Source organism: Labrus bergylta, chromosome 4, assembly GCF_963930695.1.
Source record: "Labrus bergylta chromosome 4, fLabBer1.1, whole genome shotgun sequence".
Classification (NCBI taxonomy): domain Eukaryota; kingdom Metazoa; phylum Chordata; class Actinopteri; order Labriformes; family Labridae; genus Labrus; species Labrus bergylta.
In genome coordinates, this window is record NC_089198.1 from 11777827 (window position 1) to 11797201 (window position 19375).

Sequence of the window (19375 nt, forward strand, 5' to 3'; positions counted from 1 at the left end):
ACACACGCACACACACAAGCCCCGCCCACCTCCACCTGGAGCCGGGAGGCCTCGAGCCTCCCTGGAAACAGAAAGAGAGAGAGCCAAACTTGGCACGCGGAGGAGAGGACAGCGGAAAGGTAGGTTCACTTAAACCTTTTACTTTCAGAGTGTTAATGAGTGTGTTTGATTTAAAACATGTTAAAATGATAATATTACAATTAGTTTATCATTAAGTTTTCAATGCGCACGTCAGGTTTCAACCAATGAGCTGCTCTCACACAGATCCGAGTGTTACACAGTGTGTGAGAGTTCCTGCACAGAAGTTCAGCTGTACGTGTAGACAGATATATCAGCTGTCAAAGAGGATAGATGTGTCACATTTATAGTGTGTTGTCTATTTACAGAGTTTGTTGTGTATAGAGTGTGTTGTAGATTTACTCAGTGTATGGAAAGGTGAAGGGTTGGAGCATTCAGCCTGTCCGAACAGAGAGGTGAAGTTAATCCTTAATTCTGTTTAAGCCTCAGTTTCTCCTCCCAGTCTGCAGGCTGTCGCACACTGTTCACTGTTAAGACAAACTGCAGGGGTGTATTAGAGGGGACAAACATGGGGCTGACTGCCCAGGACCCTGGAGGAGGAAGGGGTCCTTAAAAACATCTCTCGTTTTAGTTTGGATTAGTTTTCTAACTTCCTGAGTTAAGGAAAAAAAAATAACCATGATGCTTAACTCTCTACAGACTCTGAAAATAAATGACTAAAAGATGAATATATTTTAAAATGCAATTCATTTTGTTGTTTAAATTGAACTGTATTAGTGTTTTTAAGAGTGTAAATCAAAGTCATAGTTATTTAAACTTAATTTAAAACTTTAATATGATTTTAGTTTAAGTTTTAGTTTAATACAACTGCAACAAGAAGAGAAGTCCTACTGACCCAATATTAATACATTTTTGTTTTTAAGTTAAAAATTGCAGGCAGACTTCTGCTCACTGTCTAAATTGCACAAATACGTCGCCATTGTATTTATGCATTCAGACAGCGTGCAGGAGTTTGCCTGTCATGTTTGATGGACTCATTCCTCTCCTACACACCTCTCTTATTAAATAGATTATGTTTCCTTAAAGCTTCAGTGCTTTTTAATAGTGCTGATCGTTAAAATAACAGAGATTGTGTACCTTTAAAATGTGTTGTATCTAAAAGTAGTGAAGGAGGGAGATGTTGCTGACCTTTATTTAAATCTTTGAATGGCTCATGTGTGTAATGGAGGTGTGATAATATTCAGGGTTGGCTGCTGTGGTGCAAGCATATATTTATGAAATTGTCTGTTTATTCTACAGGTAATTTATCAGTTTGTACTTTACATTATGATATATTTCACCTCTGCAGGAGAAGTCTAAATTCACTCCAAATATTTAGTACATTATTCAACAATTAACAAAAACTCATAATATTCAATGGTCAACCCAGCTTATATCTGTCATTGTCTTGACTCTGGTTTGTAGCATTGAGATATATATATTTTTTATGTTAGCCTTTATTTATACAGGTACTCTCTGTGACATCAGACAGATGTGTGTATAAAAATAAACATTTACCATGTTAAAGATAAAAACACAAACAGAGAAAACATTTTTACATTCACACATGTGCCAAGTGAGATTACGCTGGAAGCCCTAATGTTTTATTTTTACTCTGTTTATCTATGATAACATTTCCATTTCGGTTGTTTTCTCTAGATCTCCTCTTCTTTATCACATCATCCCTGAATAATAATGCTGGTTGTCCTTTGATAAGAGGTGAACTTTTACAAGATCTAGAGAAATTCACTCGTCATCAGCTGAAACCAGGTTTGTTAACCCGAGACAAAGGGATAAACTAGAGGAGATCCCGAGTACACAACCAACATGGGTTGCAATACTTGTAATGTTATCATTAGAAACAAGGTTGAATAAAAATAATGTAGGCATGTCCTCAAGAGGCTTCCATAGATTAGACAAACATTCATATTGTTTTATTTGCATACATTCAATACTTTCTCTCTGTCTGGTTGGAAATCTCTTCTTTCCTCATCTGTAGTTTCTTTCATTTTAAGAATATGAGGTGCTCATCACTCCAGCGTCACACCCTCCTAATATGATGAAAAAAAAAACTACTCTGATCTGTTAACATGTTGAATGCTTGATTGTAGTTTTATGCCTCTTCTATGAGAACAAGTTGTTGTGGAGTAAAATGTAAAACAATTGTGTGATGTAATGTTCAGGTGTTAAAGTCATCGAGGTGATCCGAACACACGTGGTCGCTCAAACAGATGGTTTACACAGATTAACATCCTCATTAGTAAAGATTAACTCAGAGTGGCTGCTCCTTATTGTATGTGTGTATGTGTGCGTGTGTGTGTCTGTGTGTGTGTCTTTGTGTCTCTGTGTGTGGCCTTATGAGGGAGTTAGAGCAGAATAACATGTTTCCTGGTCTTCAGAGTGGATGGGCCGGTTTGTTCGGAAGACTCGGAGCAGGATTAATCTGACAGTCTTTTCTCCGGGCTGACCCGAGGCTGTGGGTCACTAACATGTTAGCATCCTGTCTGAAAGTACATACTGAGTGCACAGAGTGCTGCTGGTCCTTCATGTTTCCTGCTGCGTTCTCACATCAGCTCACTCACATGGAGGCATGCCAGGAAAGAGTTTGGGTAAAGTCAGGGGTAAACCTGCCAGCCGTTTGTGTTCACGCATGCAGCTCAGCCCATGATCCATGTGCAGAGTGATTCAGTTGTGCTGTGGAGGAAACTGAAGCAGTAAATGTTTCAGTCTAAGAATACCACCTCCCTCCTCTGACCTCATTTTAAATGTGAATATGTCTGGCCCCAGGGTATAAACCCCCTGACCCTTATCTATATAAAACACTGCCCCCCCCCATATACACAAAGGCTGACTGCAGGCTACAGACTTGAAGCAGTCTGAGATATCTATATGTGATAGCTATAATATCGCTATCATTCAGAGCATAGATGTGTATTCCTCTTTATTTTAGGGCACTGTATGGATTTTTGGGGCCGATATCGATATTGGGGAGAGAGAAAAAAATCTGATACCGATTTATCCGCCGATACTGGGCTGTTATCAGACACTGATTTATTTCGGTCAGTGTACATGATTATATGATATTGTTTTTCACAATACAGTTTCCACATGTTTATTATATGAGGTGCTGATTAATCAAGACTACATAACACTGCATATAAGGAGTATTTATTACATCTCCATGACGACAGGAAACTTCCCAGGGACTTCCAGGATTTTCCTCAGAGGACTCAGCAGAGACAGAAAAGTCATCCCCTTTACCTCCCTATATTTAAACTGTTTGTTGTGTTAAATATAGACTACAGCCAGCTGAGAAAACAACAAAAACAACTTTAAATTTCACAGTGAGACGCTAACATGGTTCCCACGTGGACAGGTGGAGCTCAAACTCTTTGACCCTGTGGGTATAAATATCAGACTGGACCCCACATTTAAATATACCACAGGGTTTAGGAGTTGTAGATGTGTCAGTAAAATAATTTATGTCAAACAAAACATGATACAGAGCTGATACACACACACACACACACACACACACACACACACACACACACACACAGTGATGTGATGTGGTCTGCGATGTAGAAACACACAAATATACTGTAAAGCTCCATGTTGAACAGGCAGAAACCTCGAGCAGAACCAGACTCATGTTGAGCAAGCAGAAACCTCGAACAGAACCAGACTCATGTTGAACAGGCAGAAACCTCGAGCACAACCAGACTCATGATGAACAGGCAGAAACCTCGAGCAGAACCAGACTCATGATGAACAGGCAGAAACCTCTAGCAGAACTAGACTCAAGTTGAACAGGCAGAAACCTCTAGCAGAACCAGACTCACGTTGAACAAACCGAAACCTTGAGCAGAACCAGACTCATGTTGAACAAACCGAAACCTTGAGCAGAACCAGACTCATCTTGAACAGGCAGAAACCTCGAGCAGAACCAGACTCATGATGAACAGGCAGAAACCTCGAGCAGAACCAGACTCATGTGGAGCAGGCAGAAACCTCGAGCAGAACCAGACTCATGTTGAACAAACCGAAACCTTGAGCAGAACCAGACTCATGTTGAACAAACCAAAACCTCAAGCAGAACCAGACTCATCTTGAACAGGCAGAAACCTCAAACAGAACCAGACTCACGTTGAACAGGCAGAAACCTCAAACAGAACCAGACTCACGTTGAACTGGCAGAAACCTCTAGCAGAACCAGACTCACGTTGAACAGGCAGAAACCTCTAGCAGAACTAGACTCAAGTTGAACAGGCAGAAACCTCAAACAGAACCAGACTCACGTTGAACTGGCAGAAACCTCTAGCAGAACCAGACTCACGTTGAACTGGCAGAAACCTCTAGCAGAACCAGACTCACGTTGAACAGGCAGAAACCTCTAGCAGAACTAGACTCAAGTTGAACAGACAGAAACCTCTAGCAGAACCAGACTCACGTTGAACAGGCAGAAACCTGATTTTATTGATTATTAGAATTTTTTAACACGTGGTATGGAAATGCATCAATGTATAGAGCAGTTTGACAACCTTACTGTTTTGTATGTAAAATATTGAAAATCTATCTTTTATTTTTTCTCCTCCACCTCATCATCACCGGTGTTTGTAACCTGCAGCAGGATGGAGGAGTCAGACCTGCTGAGAGAGAGGCTGCAGGCCATCACTGTAAGATCTACACAAGACAAACATTCATGTTCATATTATACATCATTTACTGCACAACATTCATTAAACCTTAAACATAATTTACTTTAATGTGTGTTTAATTAAAAACAGGAGAAGCATCGTATTCAGGAGGACATCAGACAGAAGAAAGAGGAGCTGGACCGAGAGAAACTCAAACTGAAGCATCTGAAGGTGCACTGCTGTCACTCATCATCTATAAATATCAAATAGAACTGTTCATGAAGTGAACCTCTACAAACTCTCTGCTCACCATTAAAACATAGTTCTGTTAAAATGATGTTAGTCTAATTACAGGTATGTTTAAGGTAGATTTTATTAATTTATTTGCGTTACTTGATAGGGACAGATAGACAATCTGAAAACCACCATCCAATGCAGGTTGTCATAGTGCTTATAATGGATGCTAATTTGCAACACCCGTTCCTAGAAAGGATTTTGTGTGAATAAAAGATTAAAACAGATAAGTTAAAAAGGAAAGAGAGAGACAGAGTAAACTTGGTGCAGCAAGATACAATAAGACATACATTAAGCTGTGACATAGTGACAAAATAAAAAGAAGAAAGTTAGACATGAGTGCAAGTTTGTTGCTGAACTAACCAAGATTTGGTGGCTTTTTTAAAGGTAGTGAAAGTAAAGTAATGAAACTTCACAATTGCCACTTGAGCGGCAGCCCTGTAGTCTCTGTATATACTCTGAATTAGCTATTTCAGTGGTTCTCAAACTTTTTAGACTGCGTACCACCTCCAAAAATATTTGGCTCTCCAAGTATCACCATTATGGTAGACGTTAAAATACACTGTAGGCCTATTTCTACACACATTTTACGCAGGAGGTTATTTATTATTGACTGTTGGCAGTCACACTATAGGACTACTAAGGGCTAGTGCTAGAACTGGTACTTAAACTAACACAACACTGACATTTGCCCAAATCAAAAAAAAAGTGCAGCACAATACAAATTACAACTTTATACCAACAACCAGTTTGAGAATATGAAATCTCCAGTGTTTCCCACACAAAGAGGATACCTGGGCCCAAGTATATTTCCGACCTGTTCTTATTTAGTTTTTTCATTTATTCATAAAATTGCTACATGCGCGAGAGAGAGAGCGAGAGGTAGCGGGGGAGAGAGAGAGAGAGAGAGAGAGAGAGAGCGCAGGAGAGAGTGCAGGCACGCGCTCCGCAGGCTCCGTGCAACCAGAGCCGCTTTATTATAAGTCTCTGCGTTCAACATAGCAAAACTGCCTTTTTAAAAAAAATCCCTCTCGACTCCTACGGAGTGTTAAGACAGCAAAAAAGAGCAGAATCACATGCTTCAGAGCAAGACAGAGAGAGAGAGAGAGAGAGAGAGAGAGAGAGAGAGAGAGAGAGAGAGAGAGAGAGGTGAGCGACTGTCTGTACATGCATCAAAACTGAAGCTTCTCCTGGCTCCGTTATGTACAGCTGCTTGCTGCCGATTGTGCTGAACGCCAATAAATAACAGAATATCTGTTAATGTACACTACAGTCACGCATGTCCGACAATAAAAGCAACATTCGAGCAGGAGTTTAATAGATAACTCTTTTTGTTTTATAGTAAGATAATTTTTGTCCACTAAAGAAATCTACTGGAGTGATTCCTAAATGTGTTATATCTTAGAGTGTCTACGTTTTACTAAATAAGCACATTTTTAAAACTTATATTCTGTTCTTTCAAATCATCAGAAAAAGTCTCTGAGGGAGCAGTGGCTGCTGCAGGGAGCAGTTACCCACAATGCAATACACTCCCCACAACGACAACATCATCAACAAGAGAGCGCCACGCGTGACCAACAGGAGACCAAAACTCTGCAGCTCAACATACACAGGTACACACACACATCTCAGAAACACACACAGATACACACCATTATATGCCTAATAAACATGGACGTCACCCATTGTTTTCTGAAGAGCCCATCCATGGCGGTGGTCATTTTGGAAATGTTGACCCTTTCTAGCTTTCGGTCAGCATAGAAACAGACAAAGAGGTGCAGCTGAGGCGGGTCTTACGCCTCCTGACAACACGGCCGCTTGCTGTCAGATCGGTCATGCACCTAATTACGCATAACCATCAAAAAAATGTAACCCCTTGCACAGATTGTGCCGGTAAAGATATTTACCAATCAGACCAAAATAATTATTTAAACCAGGCTGTAAACATGTTCATTTCTGCTGTCAAAATCGACATTTTAATAGGCGAATGGGAATTCTGGAGCCACCCTCAAGTGGACACCAGAGGTACTGCAGCATGTTGCACTTCTGCATTGGTATCATTTTTCTATTACTGGAGTGCATACAGACCTCAGAAACACACACAGTGGCAGACACACAGAAAAAACAGCAGTGTGACACATTATTGACCATGAGTGTTTCTCTGACCAATCAGGATAGAGATGGACGTTCTCTCTCTGGAGAGGGAGGAGTCTATCATCTCCACCAATGAGAGCTTAATCCTCAACCGACTGAAGGTAGTGGAGAGGAGTTCAGAGGACATCATTAAGGTATACACGCACACACACACACACACACACACACACACACACACACACACACACACCTATACAAATATTATACATTGCTTTAACTTATTTCTGTGTGTCTTTCAGGAGGCTCAGGACAGCTTTGTTCTTGGTAAGAATCTATCAATCTTTATTTGTACAGCTCCAATTCATAACAAATGTTATCTGCAGACACTATACAAAAACAACAGGTCTAGAACGTACTCTTTAATATAAGCTATTATTTACAAAGACCAAACATTAATCCACCATCAGCACAGACCTGGGAAACATTAAGCAAAGCGATAGTTGCAGGAAAAAGCTGCCTTTCTCAGGCAGAAACCTCGAGCCGAACCAGACTCATCATGAGCAGTCATCTGCTGAGACTGTGTTACAGGAAGAGAGAAAGAGAGAGACAAACAGAAACAACAACAAGGAGTTAAACTGATATATGGTTACAGTAGTAATGGTAAAGGTGTGTGTAGTAGCAGTAACAACAAAATATGGAAACAGACTGATGATTCTGATTTGAACTTTAACACTACAATGAAGATGAAATATTATTTGTAACAGTTGGAGTGAGATCCAACAGCAGCAGGTGATCCAGAGGGACTCACACGAGACGAGGGAGCTCAGTAAATATATATTTCTGCATGAACACATTTAAAGGTGTGATACTTGTTTACAGGTGTTTCTCTGTCCCACAGCGCCCCCTCAGGTCACCACAGTGGTCCCAGAGGTCTCAGAATGCCCCTCTCCTCCAGCCAGCCAACACCATGAACCAATCACATCAAGACAGAGTGAGATCATTTTTTCTCCTTCTGTAAAATCTTTGATAGACTCTGCAGCAGTGCTTCCTGAAGTGTGAGCAGGGGCCGCAAGAGCCGTGATAACCAGACATTTTTTCTATTTATGGTTTAAGAGATTCATCGTGAGTTGGTCTTGAATGTGTGGCAAATTTCTAATACTTGAGTCATCGATGCATTCGTTTTTACCTAGATTTGATATATTTTCACGGCATGATGGCGTTTAAATACCATAACTCTGGTCCATGTATGGCTGTCGCACCACTGGACACATAAATAACTTCAATGATATCTTCCTCCCTGAACATGTGAGCAGTGGTAGCATTAAAAAACACAGACTGTAACTGAACAGCAGCTGGCAAAGACAACGAGGACGGTAGAATCTGTCAGTAGTTACTCATGTTGAGTTAACCACTGAAAGTCAAGGCTGAATTTTCTTTATTTTTTATCTAAAACAGGTTCAGGTGAAAGGTGTTTGACCAATCAGGGAAAGACATGTGACAGCTTTTACAAGATTTACGAGATATGACTCTTGTACGATTTGACATCAATTTTAATACCATGGCAACAAAAATACCAATGGCATCCTTTGCATACGGTCTAAATTGCAACTTTTCTGCAACGTAAAGAATGTAAGGAATGCTCTCCATCTCCTCCCTCCTGCCCAAACGTTGCCAATGTTTTTGTGCAATTTCAACAGTGCGTGCTTTCTCTCATTCTCTTGTGGCAGCGTTTGGGTGAAAATACGACCGAAGATTTAATGTTTTTTTGTTTTTTTTTTACTTTGAAATGTTTCATTACTATCAATAATTTAATAATAGAGATTGTATCATTTTAGAACACCTGGCATTGGAAGTATATAATAAAATATAATAGAATTACTTTATTGATCCCAAACTGGGAAATTCTGGTATGAAAGCATTGAAAAGGTTGATAATCACGCTTTAGGGAAAACCCATAGGAAGAGGACCCAATTGCAGAACCAAAAGAAATTTATCTAAACAAAAATATCAAAAGTCAAAAACAATGCTTACTTATCAAAAAGGAAAACAAGGAACACGAGTAGAGGTTAAATCTGACATGGACTGACATAACTACACCGACAAATGACAATGAACTGAATCACACTGGAGGGAAACACACAGAGGCAGGACAAGAAACACTGAGGACAACTACCACATAAATCAGGGAACACTAATGAAACAAATAACTTACAATACACACTAGAACATAAAGAAACACCAGAATGACACAAGAAACCTAGCCTAGAAAACACACAAGGGAAACACCAGGGAAGAATGATAACTAAAACAAGATAAATACATGCAAACTAAACTAAACAGACAAAATCATGACAGTTGATAACCTTATTGGCAACGTACAGTGACTCTAACATGACTGTGTGTGTTGCGTTTGTGTGTCTCAGCTCTGTTTGCCATGGAGATCAACGTGACTAAAAACCTGCTGACAGGAGAGAGTAAAGTTCTGTCCACTGCAACGATTCCTGCTGACGAGTTACACCAACACACCGGACTCAAGGTTTACGACGACGGCAGGAAGTGTGTCTACGCACTCAATTCACAAGAGGTGTGATCGTCATGAATAACAATAACAATGTTTAATCTAAAATGAAATGTTGGTTTAGTGAAGTAGATAAGAACTTACACTGAGGTTGTAAGTAGAATTTGAACAGAAACACTGTTGTAAAGTTTGTCGCCCTGAAAGCACTGAAACGATCTCTAGGTTGTCTACATTTGTTGCTCCAATCATATTGTAGTTCCAGGATTTGGGGTTGAGTGCAGGTACTTCTGGACTCTAAAGCTCATAAATTCTTATGCCAATAAAACAAGCTTTTACTGAATGAAAACATACTTCAAGCCAACGTAAAGACACTGAAATGATCTGTTCTAGAAATGATGTAGACACAAATAATTTAATCCAGTCAGAGAACAGAGATGTTGAACCATAACCATAACCATAACTGAACAATCTTATTAAAATTGTTATGGTTGTATTCAAGACTGTCAGTATCCACACAATCACCAGGATACTGTTAAGTGATTTAATTTAGGCATTACTTTCTTTTTAAATCACATAAATGGTTTGCTATTTTGTCCTTTATGCTGCCAGTGTAGCATATTTCTATTGTCTACTCCTGGCACCAGATTATCAAATGTAACATTAAACTCTGATACATTTATATATCGGTAATGAACTGAAGTTTTGTGGATTGTTTTGTTGGTTGGGACATCACTATGGAAACCAGTTCAATGTTTGATGTCTCTAAAGGATGTCAATCCAATCGTTGATCTGGATGGAAAAATAAGAATAAATTGTAGTATCATCAGCATATTATCATACTGAAAACAGATGATAATTAATGACAGTAACTGTAAGAAGTTATGAGCGCCTTCAGAGCTCTTCTGCTGTTTCTGTTGAGCTTTTCTTGTATTTTTCTTAAACTGACCTTATTCCCTCTTCTTTTAGCATTCACATGATCGAAGCTGTGCCTCCGAACTCTCAGCCAATGAGGTGGAGCAGCTGCTGAGGAGCGCCACAATGCATCGCAAAGAAAACCACCAGAACTACTGTGAACCTCGCAGCACGAGGAAGGAGCTTTACTTTTATGATCATCTTAATGAGAGAGAAGGAGGGGGGGACTGTGACATCATAAACAAGGGAGGTAACAATGGTGACCATCACCTCAGAAACGGCCGAATGGAGACAGACTACGGATGGCAGAGAAAAGCGAGTGCAGATAATCGGGAAAACCATTACAGAGGACAGGAAAAGAAAAAAAAACAGAGCAACCTGAGGGAAGGTCATCGCCATGAAAACCGAAGTGGGTTTGGTAATTACTATGGCAACCAGAAATGCCGTGAATACAGTTCCTGTGAGGTGAGGAACTGCCACACTATTCAGGGAGATCAGCCTCATTGCTGCTACACCAGCTGCATCACCAGGAGTAACAGCAAGGTACATGGAGATAGAACCAATGGCTGCCCTCCTCCCAGATCACATGACCAGGAAGCAGTGTCTGCTTATCAACCACAGCTCTGCTACACCCCAGCCAATCATATCCCTCTTAGTGATTATATCAGTGTGGGTGAAGAGGATCTTTACTGCTTACGCTCCGATCACAATGGAAACCTTCCCACTGTTATGTACAGTGGCCCCGCCCCCACTGACAGACTGCCCTCCCCCCTCTTCGAGGACAATGCCCCTTACACCATCCTCAATGCTGTCAACACCACCGAGCCAATCACAGCCATCTTCATGGGCTTCCAGATGGCGCAGGACGACAGGGGGCTGGGTCATGAGTTTGAGGGTTCTCTGAAGGCAGAGCTGGTCCTCATTGAGGACAACGAAGATGTTGGTGAAGACAACAACACAAAGGAGAACAACAATGCTGGTCCAACAGCGGCCAACAATTATCAAAATGAAAGATCAACCAATGGAAACATGAAACATACGCCGAGACCAGTGGGACCAGGTATCAGAAAGATCCAGAAAAAACACAGACACTGCTGCACTGTCTGTTAACTGGACTAACCAGTGCATGTCCACTAACTTACCAGCTGTATCAATAGGGTAACTAGCCACTGACCAGCTGTATCAATCAGCCAACTCATCACTAACCAGCCAACAACTTACATGCTGTATCACTCATCTAACAAGTCATTAACCCTTTGTGTCAGTCAGATAAGCAGTTTCCAACCAGTTTTATCAGTCATGGAACCCAATGATTAACTGTCAACAACAAACCCGCTCTATCAGTCGCCCAACTAGTCATTAACCAGCTGTATCAGTCAGCTTACCAGTCATTGACCAGCTGTATCAATCAGCTTACCAGTCATTGACCAGCTGTATCAGTCATCTTACCAGTCATTGACCAGCTGTATCAATCAACTTACCAGTCATTGACCAGCTGTATCAGCTATCTTACCAGTCATTGACCAGCTGTATCAGTCATCTTACCAGTCATTGACCAGCTGTATCAGTCAGTTTACCAGTCATTGACCAGCTGTATCAATCAGCTTACCAGTCATTGACCAGCTGTATCAATCAGCTTACCAGTCATTGACCAGCTGTATGAGTCAGCTTACCAGTCATTGACCAGCTGTATCAATCAGCTTACCAGTCATTGACCAGCTGTATCAATCAGCTTACCAGTCATTGACCAGCTGTATGAGTCAGCTTACCAGTCATTGACCAGCTGTATCAATCAGCTTACCAGTCATTGACCAGCTGTATCAGTCAGTTTACCAGTCATTGACCAGCTGTATGAGTCAGCTTACCAGTCATTGACCAGCTGTATCAATCAGCTTACCAGTCATTGACCAGCTGTATGAGTCAGCTTACCAGTCATTGACCAGCTGTATCAATCAGCTTACCAGTCATTGACCAGCTGTATCAGTCAGTTTACCAGTCATTGACCAGCTGTATCAATCAGCTTACCAGTCATTGACCAGCTGTATCAGTCAGCTTACTCAATGGATTATGATGACTCAAAGTAAAGGCGTGTCTTACTTTATGTTGGCTGCATCAACAAATAGTTATTGCTTTTAATCACAATGGAAAAAAATCAGACGGTGTACCCTTGTAGAACTAAATTGTTGTACTTATTATTGTAATTATTAACCCTTACCCAAATGATTGTTTTTTTTTTCACATTAATTATGTCCAGCTTGAATCTTATTAATTACAGTGAAATGCAGAATGTTGAAGAGCATCTTTCTTATCAGTGACAGGAACATTAAGAGATGGAGCTATGTGAATGCTTTTCACTTGTGCACAGGGTTTCATTTCAGCGAGCTGCTGCTGTCCTGTGGCTCCCTCTGCTGGTAATCTGGTCAAATATATCATAGTGATGAGTTTAATTACGTACAGAGGCAGCAATGCTTCTCCCAAAGACAGAGATGGAAAAGATGGCACATTTTTGAACTCTAGAGGAAATAGAGATATTAGTGTGAAAGAACAGACTGTGTTTAATTTATCATTTATTTAACCAGGAAGAAAAAACCTTGTTGAGATCCAAAATGTCTTTTTCAACAGTATCTAGGCCAAGACAGGCAGCTGCACAGTTGACAGAGTTTCTGACTAGCAGCCATGCATACAAATAATACGCAGCATAATATGCAATATACAATTAATAAAATATTAAAGGACACTAAATAACAAATTTAAACAGCAAGTATTTGTCAAGATCGCCCACATTCATAAATATATCAGACAGAACATCTACTACCTCTGTGTGTGCCTCCAAATCATCTAACATCCTCTTAAAATCATCCAATGAGACCTGATCTTTAGGTTTCAGGTCGTTTTGTTATTTGTTCAAAGTAAAGGAAGCAACAAACTTTGGAACAGACGGTAATAAAAGTTCCTGGGACCGGAGATTATTAGTTCCTGGACTCTTCTGACTGATGGAGGTCATTAGGTGCCAAGGCGCACTCAACCGAATTCCGACAAATTGTTGCTTTAAGTCTGTGTGGACAAAGAAGACCAACCAACATGTACATAAAACAAAGAGTGATGAGCGAGGGCTTTAAAATGAGTGAGGAACCTCAGCCATCACATAAGGTTGTCACGATACCAGTTTACTAAACTTTGATATGATTCTCGTAAAAATCAAATGATATTGATAACCATTTGTCACCAAACTAAATGTGAAATCCTCAATGTTTTCAATGTTCAAAACTTGCAGATAAACTCCTATTACTGTCTCACACTTTTAAAGACCAGTGTCGAGTGACGAGTCAGCGGACAAATAGGCAGCATTCTTGTTTAAATTAGCATGGTATTATTTCAATTAGCAGAGCAGGTGTGAATTGGAAGGTAAAAAAATGTTTGTTGTGTGCTGGTCTGAACTCTAATCAAATGTTTTGTCTTTGTTTTTATTTGAATGAGCTTTTTATACTATTGTAAGTTTGTCCTGCTCATACAGACTGTGTTCATAATGTGAGGTGACGTGTAACAATGACACTAATAAACCTTTGATACTGATTCATATTAACAGCTCTGTGTGTGTGTCTGCTGCTTAACCCTTATCATAACACTGTGTGTGTTTGTGTGACACCTGTGTAATCCTGCATGATGTGAATCAGTCAAATGACCGTCCACAAATCATCTTAGATTTCACTCTGTTAGTTTGAACTGTCACTGAACTCATTGTGTGTGTTTATGTGTGTGTGTGTGTGATATAGGTGCGTGTTTGCAGGTAAAGAGAATGGACCGAGGTCTCCTGCTGTAATCCCTGACTGACCACACACATCAATTCTTCATCATCATCATCTTCCTCTCTGCTGCCCTTATACATCACTTTCATCCGTTCAAACCTGTTACTGATCCTCTGACTTTAAACTAAAGCTGTGATGAGCTAGAAGAGTATTTCAGCACTCAAGATTAGATTCAGCCCTGTGTCTTTACCTGCTTTAGAAAAGGATGTGAGTCAGCATTTCAGATTAGACTAGACCCACCTCTACCGTAGTCTCCCTTAAAACAGATTATTGTAACATTACAACAGATCACTATGTATCTGTACAGAGGTTCAGGTGGACCTCCACGCTGCCCTAAACAGACTCACCTTGTCGTCAGTAGAATCACCGAAAACTAAACTCCTCTCATGCTGCCTCTGATTCACCTGTTGATAACCAAACTAAAGCTTTAAATAACATCAGTGTGAAATATCCACAAAGGAAAGGAAACACACAGAGCATGTTTCAGGAGTCTCACACTTTATTAAAGAGCTCATCAGGACACCTTTCATTTGGCAATAATACATGATCAAACTCAAGGCCAACAAACTAAGATCAAACAGAAGCAGGATAAATGAGCAGAAAGAGTAAAATAAGATTACCATATACAGACAATTCAGGCAGTGTTGTGTTATTGTATCCAGAGTAATATGGTCACGAACACACCTGCAGAGAACACATCTCAAGTGTAGTTTCTTCTTACACTAAGAGTCATGTGTGGTGTAATAAAGTGAGATAAAAGTGAGAACACAGGAGTGAAACCAGGTGTGTATCATAAAGCAGTGAGGGTACAGCGGTGTATAATATCATACAGACACACATCATGACATCGTGTTTCACTGTTTTCTCAATGTCCATTCACTAAAGTCAGAATCTCATACAGTTCCTTTTTACAAACTCAAACACTTTGTTCACATTCAAAACAGTTCTTTGTAAAGATGTGCTCAAACATGCCCTCCAGCGTTTGATTATATGATCCAGATGAATCAAGTGAAGTTCTTCAAAAGTTAAGAGTCAGCATAGACATCAGTGTTTGATTTCAGCGGTCCTGTGAATGCACGTTAAACAGGAGGCGACGCTTTCAGCTTCTTTGTGTTGTTTTAATTTATTTGAACTGTCAGAAGAGCTTCTGCTGTGACTGAGTGTTTTTTTTTTTATCTGTGTTCGAAGAAATTACCTTTATCTACTTCATCAAACTAGTTTGATGTATTTCATAATTCACTGTTAGCTCTTTTAAAAAAGACTTAATTCCTCAAACAGCAAAAATCTGGAAAATCACATGAAAACACATTTTTGGTACAAGAAACCAAACGCTATAAAGACAGAAGGATTTAACTTCTGCTTGGTTTTTGTGTGAATGTAAACTCAGAATAGTGTAAGAAATGATTATTTCACTTTATTTAACACAGACCACGGTTGTCAGTAATGTTCATACTTCAGTAAAATGATAGAATCCCTGTTATTTTAATGGTTAATGTTACTGAAAAGAACCAAATCTTCAGAAAATAACCTGCACCTCTTCAGCCACATTTTAAACCAAAAAGATGCCGCTAGAGAAATAAATATCACTGTCCTAAAACACACAAATACATTGGCAGTGTTTGCAGAAATGTACCTGCAATTTTTTTTACATTTAAAATGAACAATTTTATTTGAAACCTAGGACTTCTCCTTTTTTTGCTGCGATATCTAAAGACGAACAGTATCAGACAGACAAACCCAAAGCTGCCGCCAGACGAGAGAGAGAGAGAGAGAGAGAGGGAGCAAAAGTCTGACGTTTCTGGAGTCATGTGTTTAAAAAAGATTAAAAAGTTATGTTTATGTCTCTGACAGCACTTTGTTGCAAATTAAAAATAGAGAGGTGAAATACTTGGCTTATCTATTTAATACGACAGGAGTTTGTCTGCCATTTTTAATAATTAAATACAACAAATGAACTTGCATTAGGACTTCTATTTTTGTTGCCATGGTATCAAACAGGTATTGACATTGTTTGATTTGACTAGAATCATATCAGTGTTTGTAAAATCTGGTTTCATGAGAACTTAAAAACAGACTGGTGAGTGTTGCATTTGATTTTCAGCTTTACTTTCACAGAATAACGACATTTTTTCGTTCTTCGTTTCTCACAGGGTGATTAGATGAGAGCGAGTATATTTACACATTCATGAAAGTAAAATCAAAATAAAGAGATTTTAAAGTGCTGCTGCAGTCTTTCACTCACCCGTTTTCAAAAATATCCTCCTCCATTTTCTAATTTGACTTGAACTCTTGTTCACTGCACAGAACATGTAGAGTCCATCATCTAAAACAACGAGTGAGCTGGACTCAAGAAAGTGAACTCAAGTTAGCGGAGGATGGGTCATAATAACACACATCAGTATAAACATGCACACTCAGCAAACACATCCCTTTAAAAAAACATGGCTCACTTCCACTTTAAAATAATCCTTCTTTTAAGGATAAAAAGCTTTGAGGATTTATACGCTGGATTCATAAATATATGCAGCAAAAATACGATACAGTACATCTCTGTAGGAATCAAGGCAGGACATAAAAATATGTAAAAATCTTTTCTTTAGATTCAAACGTCTGGTTAGACTGCAGAGTCTCAGGTAGGCAGAGTTTGGTCAGGTTAAATCAATCCTAAAAATAAAACATCTGTCTGAAAGTTACACAGCATGCTCACGCTGCTGAAGCTCAAACAATCAGCTGCAAAACACGAGCTGTCAAAGAAACACAGAAACATAGACCCTCATTTTAAAAGTGTGTTCGGACCCCTAGTACCCAGAAAGAAAATAAAAGTGAGCCAAGTCCAGCCAAAAACTAACATCAATTGCAATTGTTTTTGATTGAACAGACTTATATCAGCTGTTCTTAAACCATCAAGTCAGTCTTTCCCACCTGAGTGTAAATCAACTCAGAGCTCAGGGTTGGACTGAAGGTTTGTTGAGCCTTCTTTCTGAAACAGGCCCCAAATCTCTGTCTCGCTTAACAAACCTCCTCTGCTGCTAGTAGAATAGTTAAAATGGCTAACACTTAAACCTGGTACTCCCAAACTCTTCTGTTCATCAGATCAGTTTTATGTTCCTCTAAAGCAGTGAATTTGAAAGTCTGGGTCGGAACATTAAGGATATAAATCATGTATTAAACTTAATATAATAAATGTTCGCCTTTTCTAGTTTCTGCTATGCATAGCTACATTATTTAAAAATGATGCCGTGTGCACTTGCTACGGTGGCTGTCAAAGGCAAACACTCATGACTTATATTTGGGAAATCACGCTGCAAATACAGAAAAAAACACAACGCAGAAGTCAGTAACGATGCTGATTAGAAAAACTCAAGAGACGTGCTCCAGGCTTGTAGGGGGCGCTCAATGTAACTGTTAATGGTTGATAGGAGAAAGTGAGGGGTATGAGGAAGTGAAGAGTTTGGACCATTTTCCCCTTGTCTGCCGCCGTATGTTAGTACCTAATAAATAACTCACATTAACTCCGTGTCTGCCCAGTAAAGGTTTGAAAATCACCACATTCAGTCAGTTCATACAAATCCATAACTATCACAAACAGTGGTATCATAATTCATTCACATGTAGAAATAAAGGTGCAGCAAATATGAAATATTAAAGGAGGATACAGCAGGTTTTAACATGTGCTTCTACAAGTTTAGATCAAATAGAAAATATAGGCCACATGTCAGAAACAGCTGTATTATTTCCAGTGCAATTCTATACTCTATAAGTGACGCAGCTGGTGGGCTGGAGGAGTCCAAGTTACTAAATATGAAGAGAACTTTCTCCAGGTTGACATTTTGTTGTACAGTCTGTTTTCAGAAACCAGTCTGACTGTTTCTGTCATTAAAACATCATCAACTCATCATATCATCCACCAAAAAACAGACTGATGATCATCTGACCCATCGTTCTGAACACAGAACCAACACTGCGATACACGACGGGTAACTTTGGCGTTACAGGGCTGACAGCTGAGCGCCATCCATGATCACTCCTTCTTCTGGTTGGCTAACAGGGAGGCTTCCCATCGCTGTGCCATCGTGTTCTGTCGCCGCGGCACTGAGGAGAGGGAGGAGGGGAACTGGAGGGGGGAAGGAGGAGGGCGAGATTCAGCTGAACCACTGGAGTCAAAATGGATGATGGATGGATATTAGGAGGGATGGATTGTTGGATGGATGGATGGATAATTGAGGAGAGGGTTGGACAGTTTAAAATGATGATGGATGGATGGATAATGGATGAAAGATGGATGGAGAGTGGTTGGATGGATAGATGAAGAAATGTAGAGACGATTGGACAGTTTGAATGGATGGATGGATGGATGGATGGATGGATAATTGAAGAGAGGGTGGGAAAGTGTGTATTGATGATGGATGGATGGATGAATGAATGGATAATGGATGAAAGACGGATGGAGAATGGTTGGATGGATAGATGAAGAAATGTAGAGACGATTGGACAGTTTGAATGGATGGATGGATGGAGAATGGTTGGATGGATAGATGAAGAAATGTAGAGACGTTTGGACAGTTGAATGGATGGATGGATGGATGGAGAGTGGTTGGATGGATAGATGAAGAAATGTAGAGACGATTGGACAGTTTGAATGGATGGATGGATGGATGGATGGAGAGTGGTTGGATGGATAGATGAAGAAATGTAGAGACGTTTGGACAGTTGAATGGATGGATGGATGGATGGATGGAGAATGGTTGGATGGATAGATGAAGAAATGTAGAGACGATTGGACAGTTTGAATGGATGGATGGATGGATGGATGGAGAATGGTTGGATGGATAGATGAAGAAATGTAGAGACGATTGGACAGTTTGAATGGATGGATGGATGGATGGAGAATGGTTGGATGGATAGATGAAGAAATGATGCAGTAGGACAGTTTGGATGGATGGATTAATGGAAGGATGGATGGATGAATTGAGAATTGTTGGATGATGGATGAAGAAATGTAGACGATAGGATAGTTTGGATGGATGGACGAACAGATGGACGAGCGGATGGATGAC

At 39.9% G+C, this 19375-nt stretch overlaps 2 protein-coding genes across 6 annotated transcripts in view; one reads left to right on the plus strand and one right to left on the minus strand.

Annotated features, from left to right (window-relative positions):
* Positions 1-15522, plus strand: LOC109997592 (palmdelphin-like). Of its 3 annotated transcripts, none has more exons than XM_065953735.1 (10): positions 4-119; positions 4685-4733; positions 4845-4925; positions 6459-6601; positions 7162-7276; positions 7382-7406; positions 7981-8073; positions 9506-9666; positions 10567-11572; positions 14286-15522. In XM_065953735.1, the coding sequence occupies exons 2-10, from the start codon at positions 4689-4691 to the stop codon at positions 14330-14332; spliced, it is 1716 nt and encodes a 571-aa protein (XP_065809807.1). In that variant the 5' UTR covers positions 4-119; positions 4685-4688; the 3' UTR covers positions 14333-15522. The 3 variants fall into 3 exon arrangements, with proteins under 3 accessions (XP_065809805.1, XP_065809807.1, XP_065809806.1); XM_065953734.1 differs by lacking the exon at positions 14286-15522 and adding an exon at positions 1717-1827 and having other exon boundaries at positions 43-119; positions 10567-12105; XM_065953733.1 differs by lacking the exon at positions 14286-15522 and having other exon boundaries at positions 1-119; positions 10567-12105.
* Positions 15498-19375, minus strand: part of LOC109997603 (neurofilament medium polypeptide-like) — a 20612-nt gene continuing 16734 nt past the window's right edge. For 2 of the 3 annotated variants that reach the window (XM_020652138.2, XM_065953729.1), the window contains exon 7: positions 15498-18432. In XM_020652138.2, coding sequence (XP_020507794.2) covers positions 18340-18432 — 93 coding nt within the window. In that variant the 3' untranslated portion in view covers positions 15498-18339. Of the gene's footprint in view, positions 18473-19375 lie in introns of all 3 variants that reach the window. The other variant, XM_065953730.1, reaches the window with a different exon arrangement.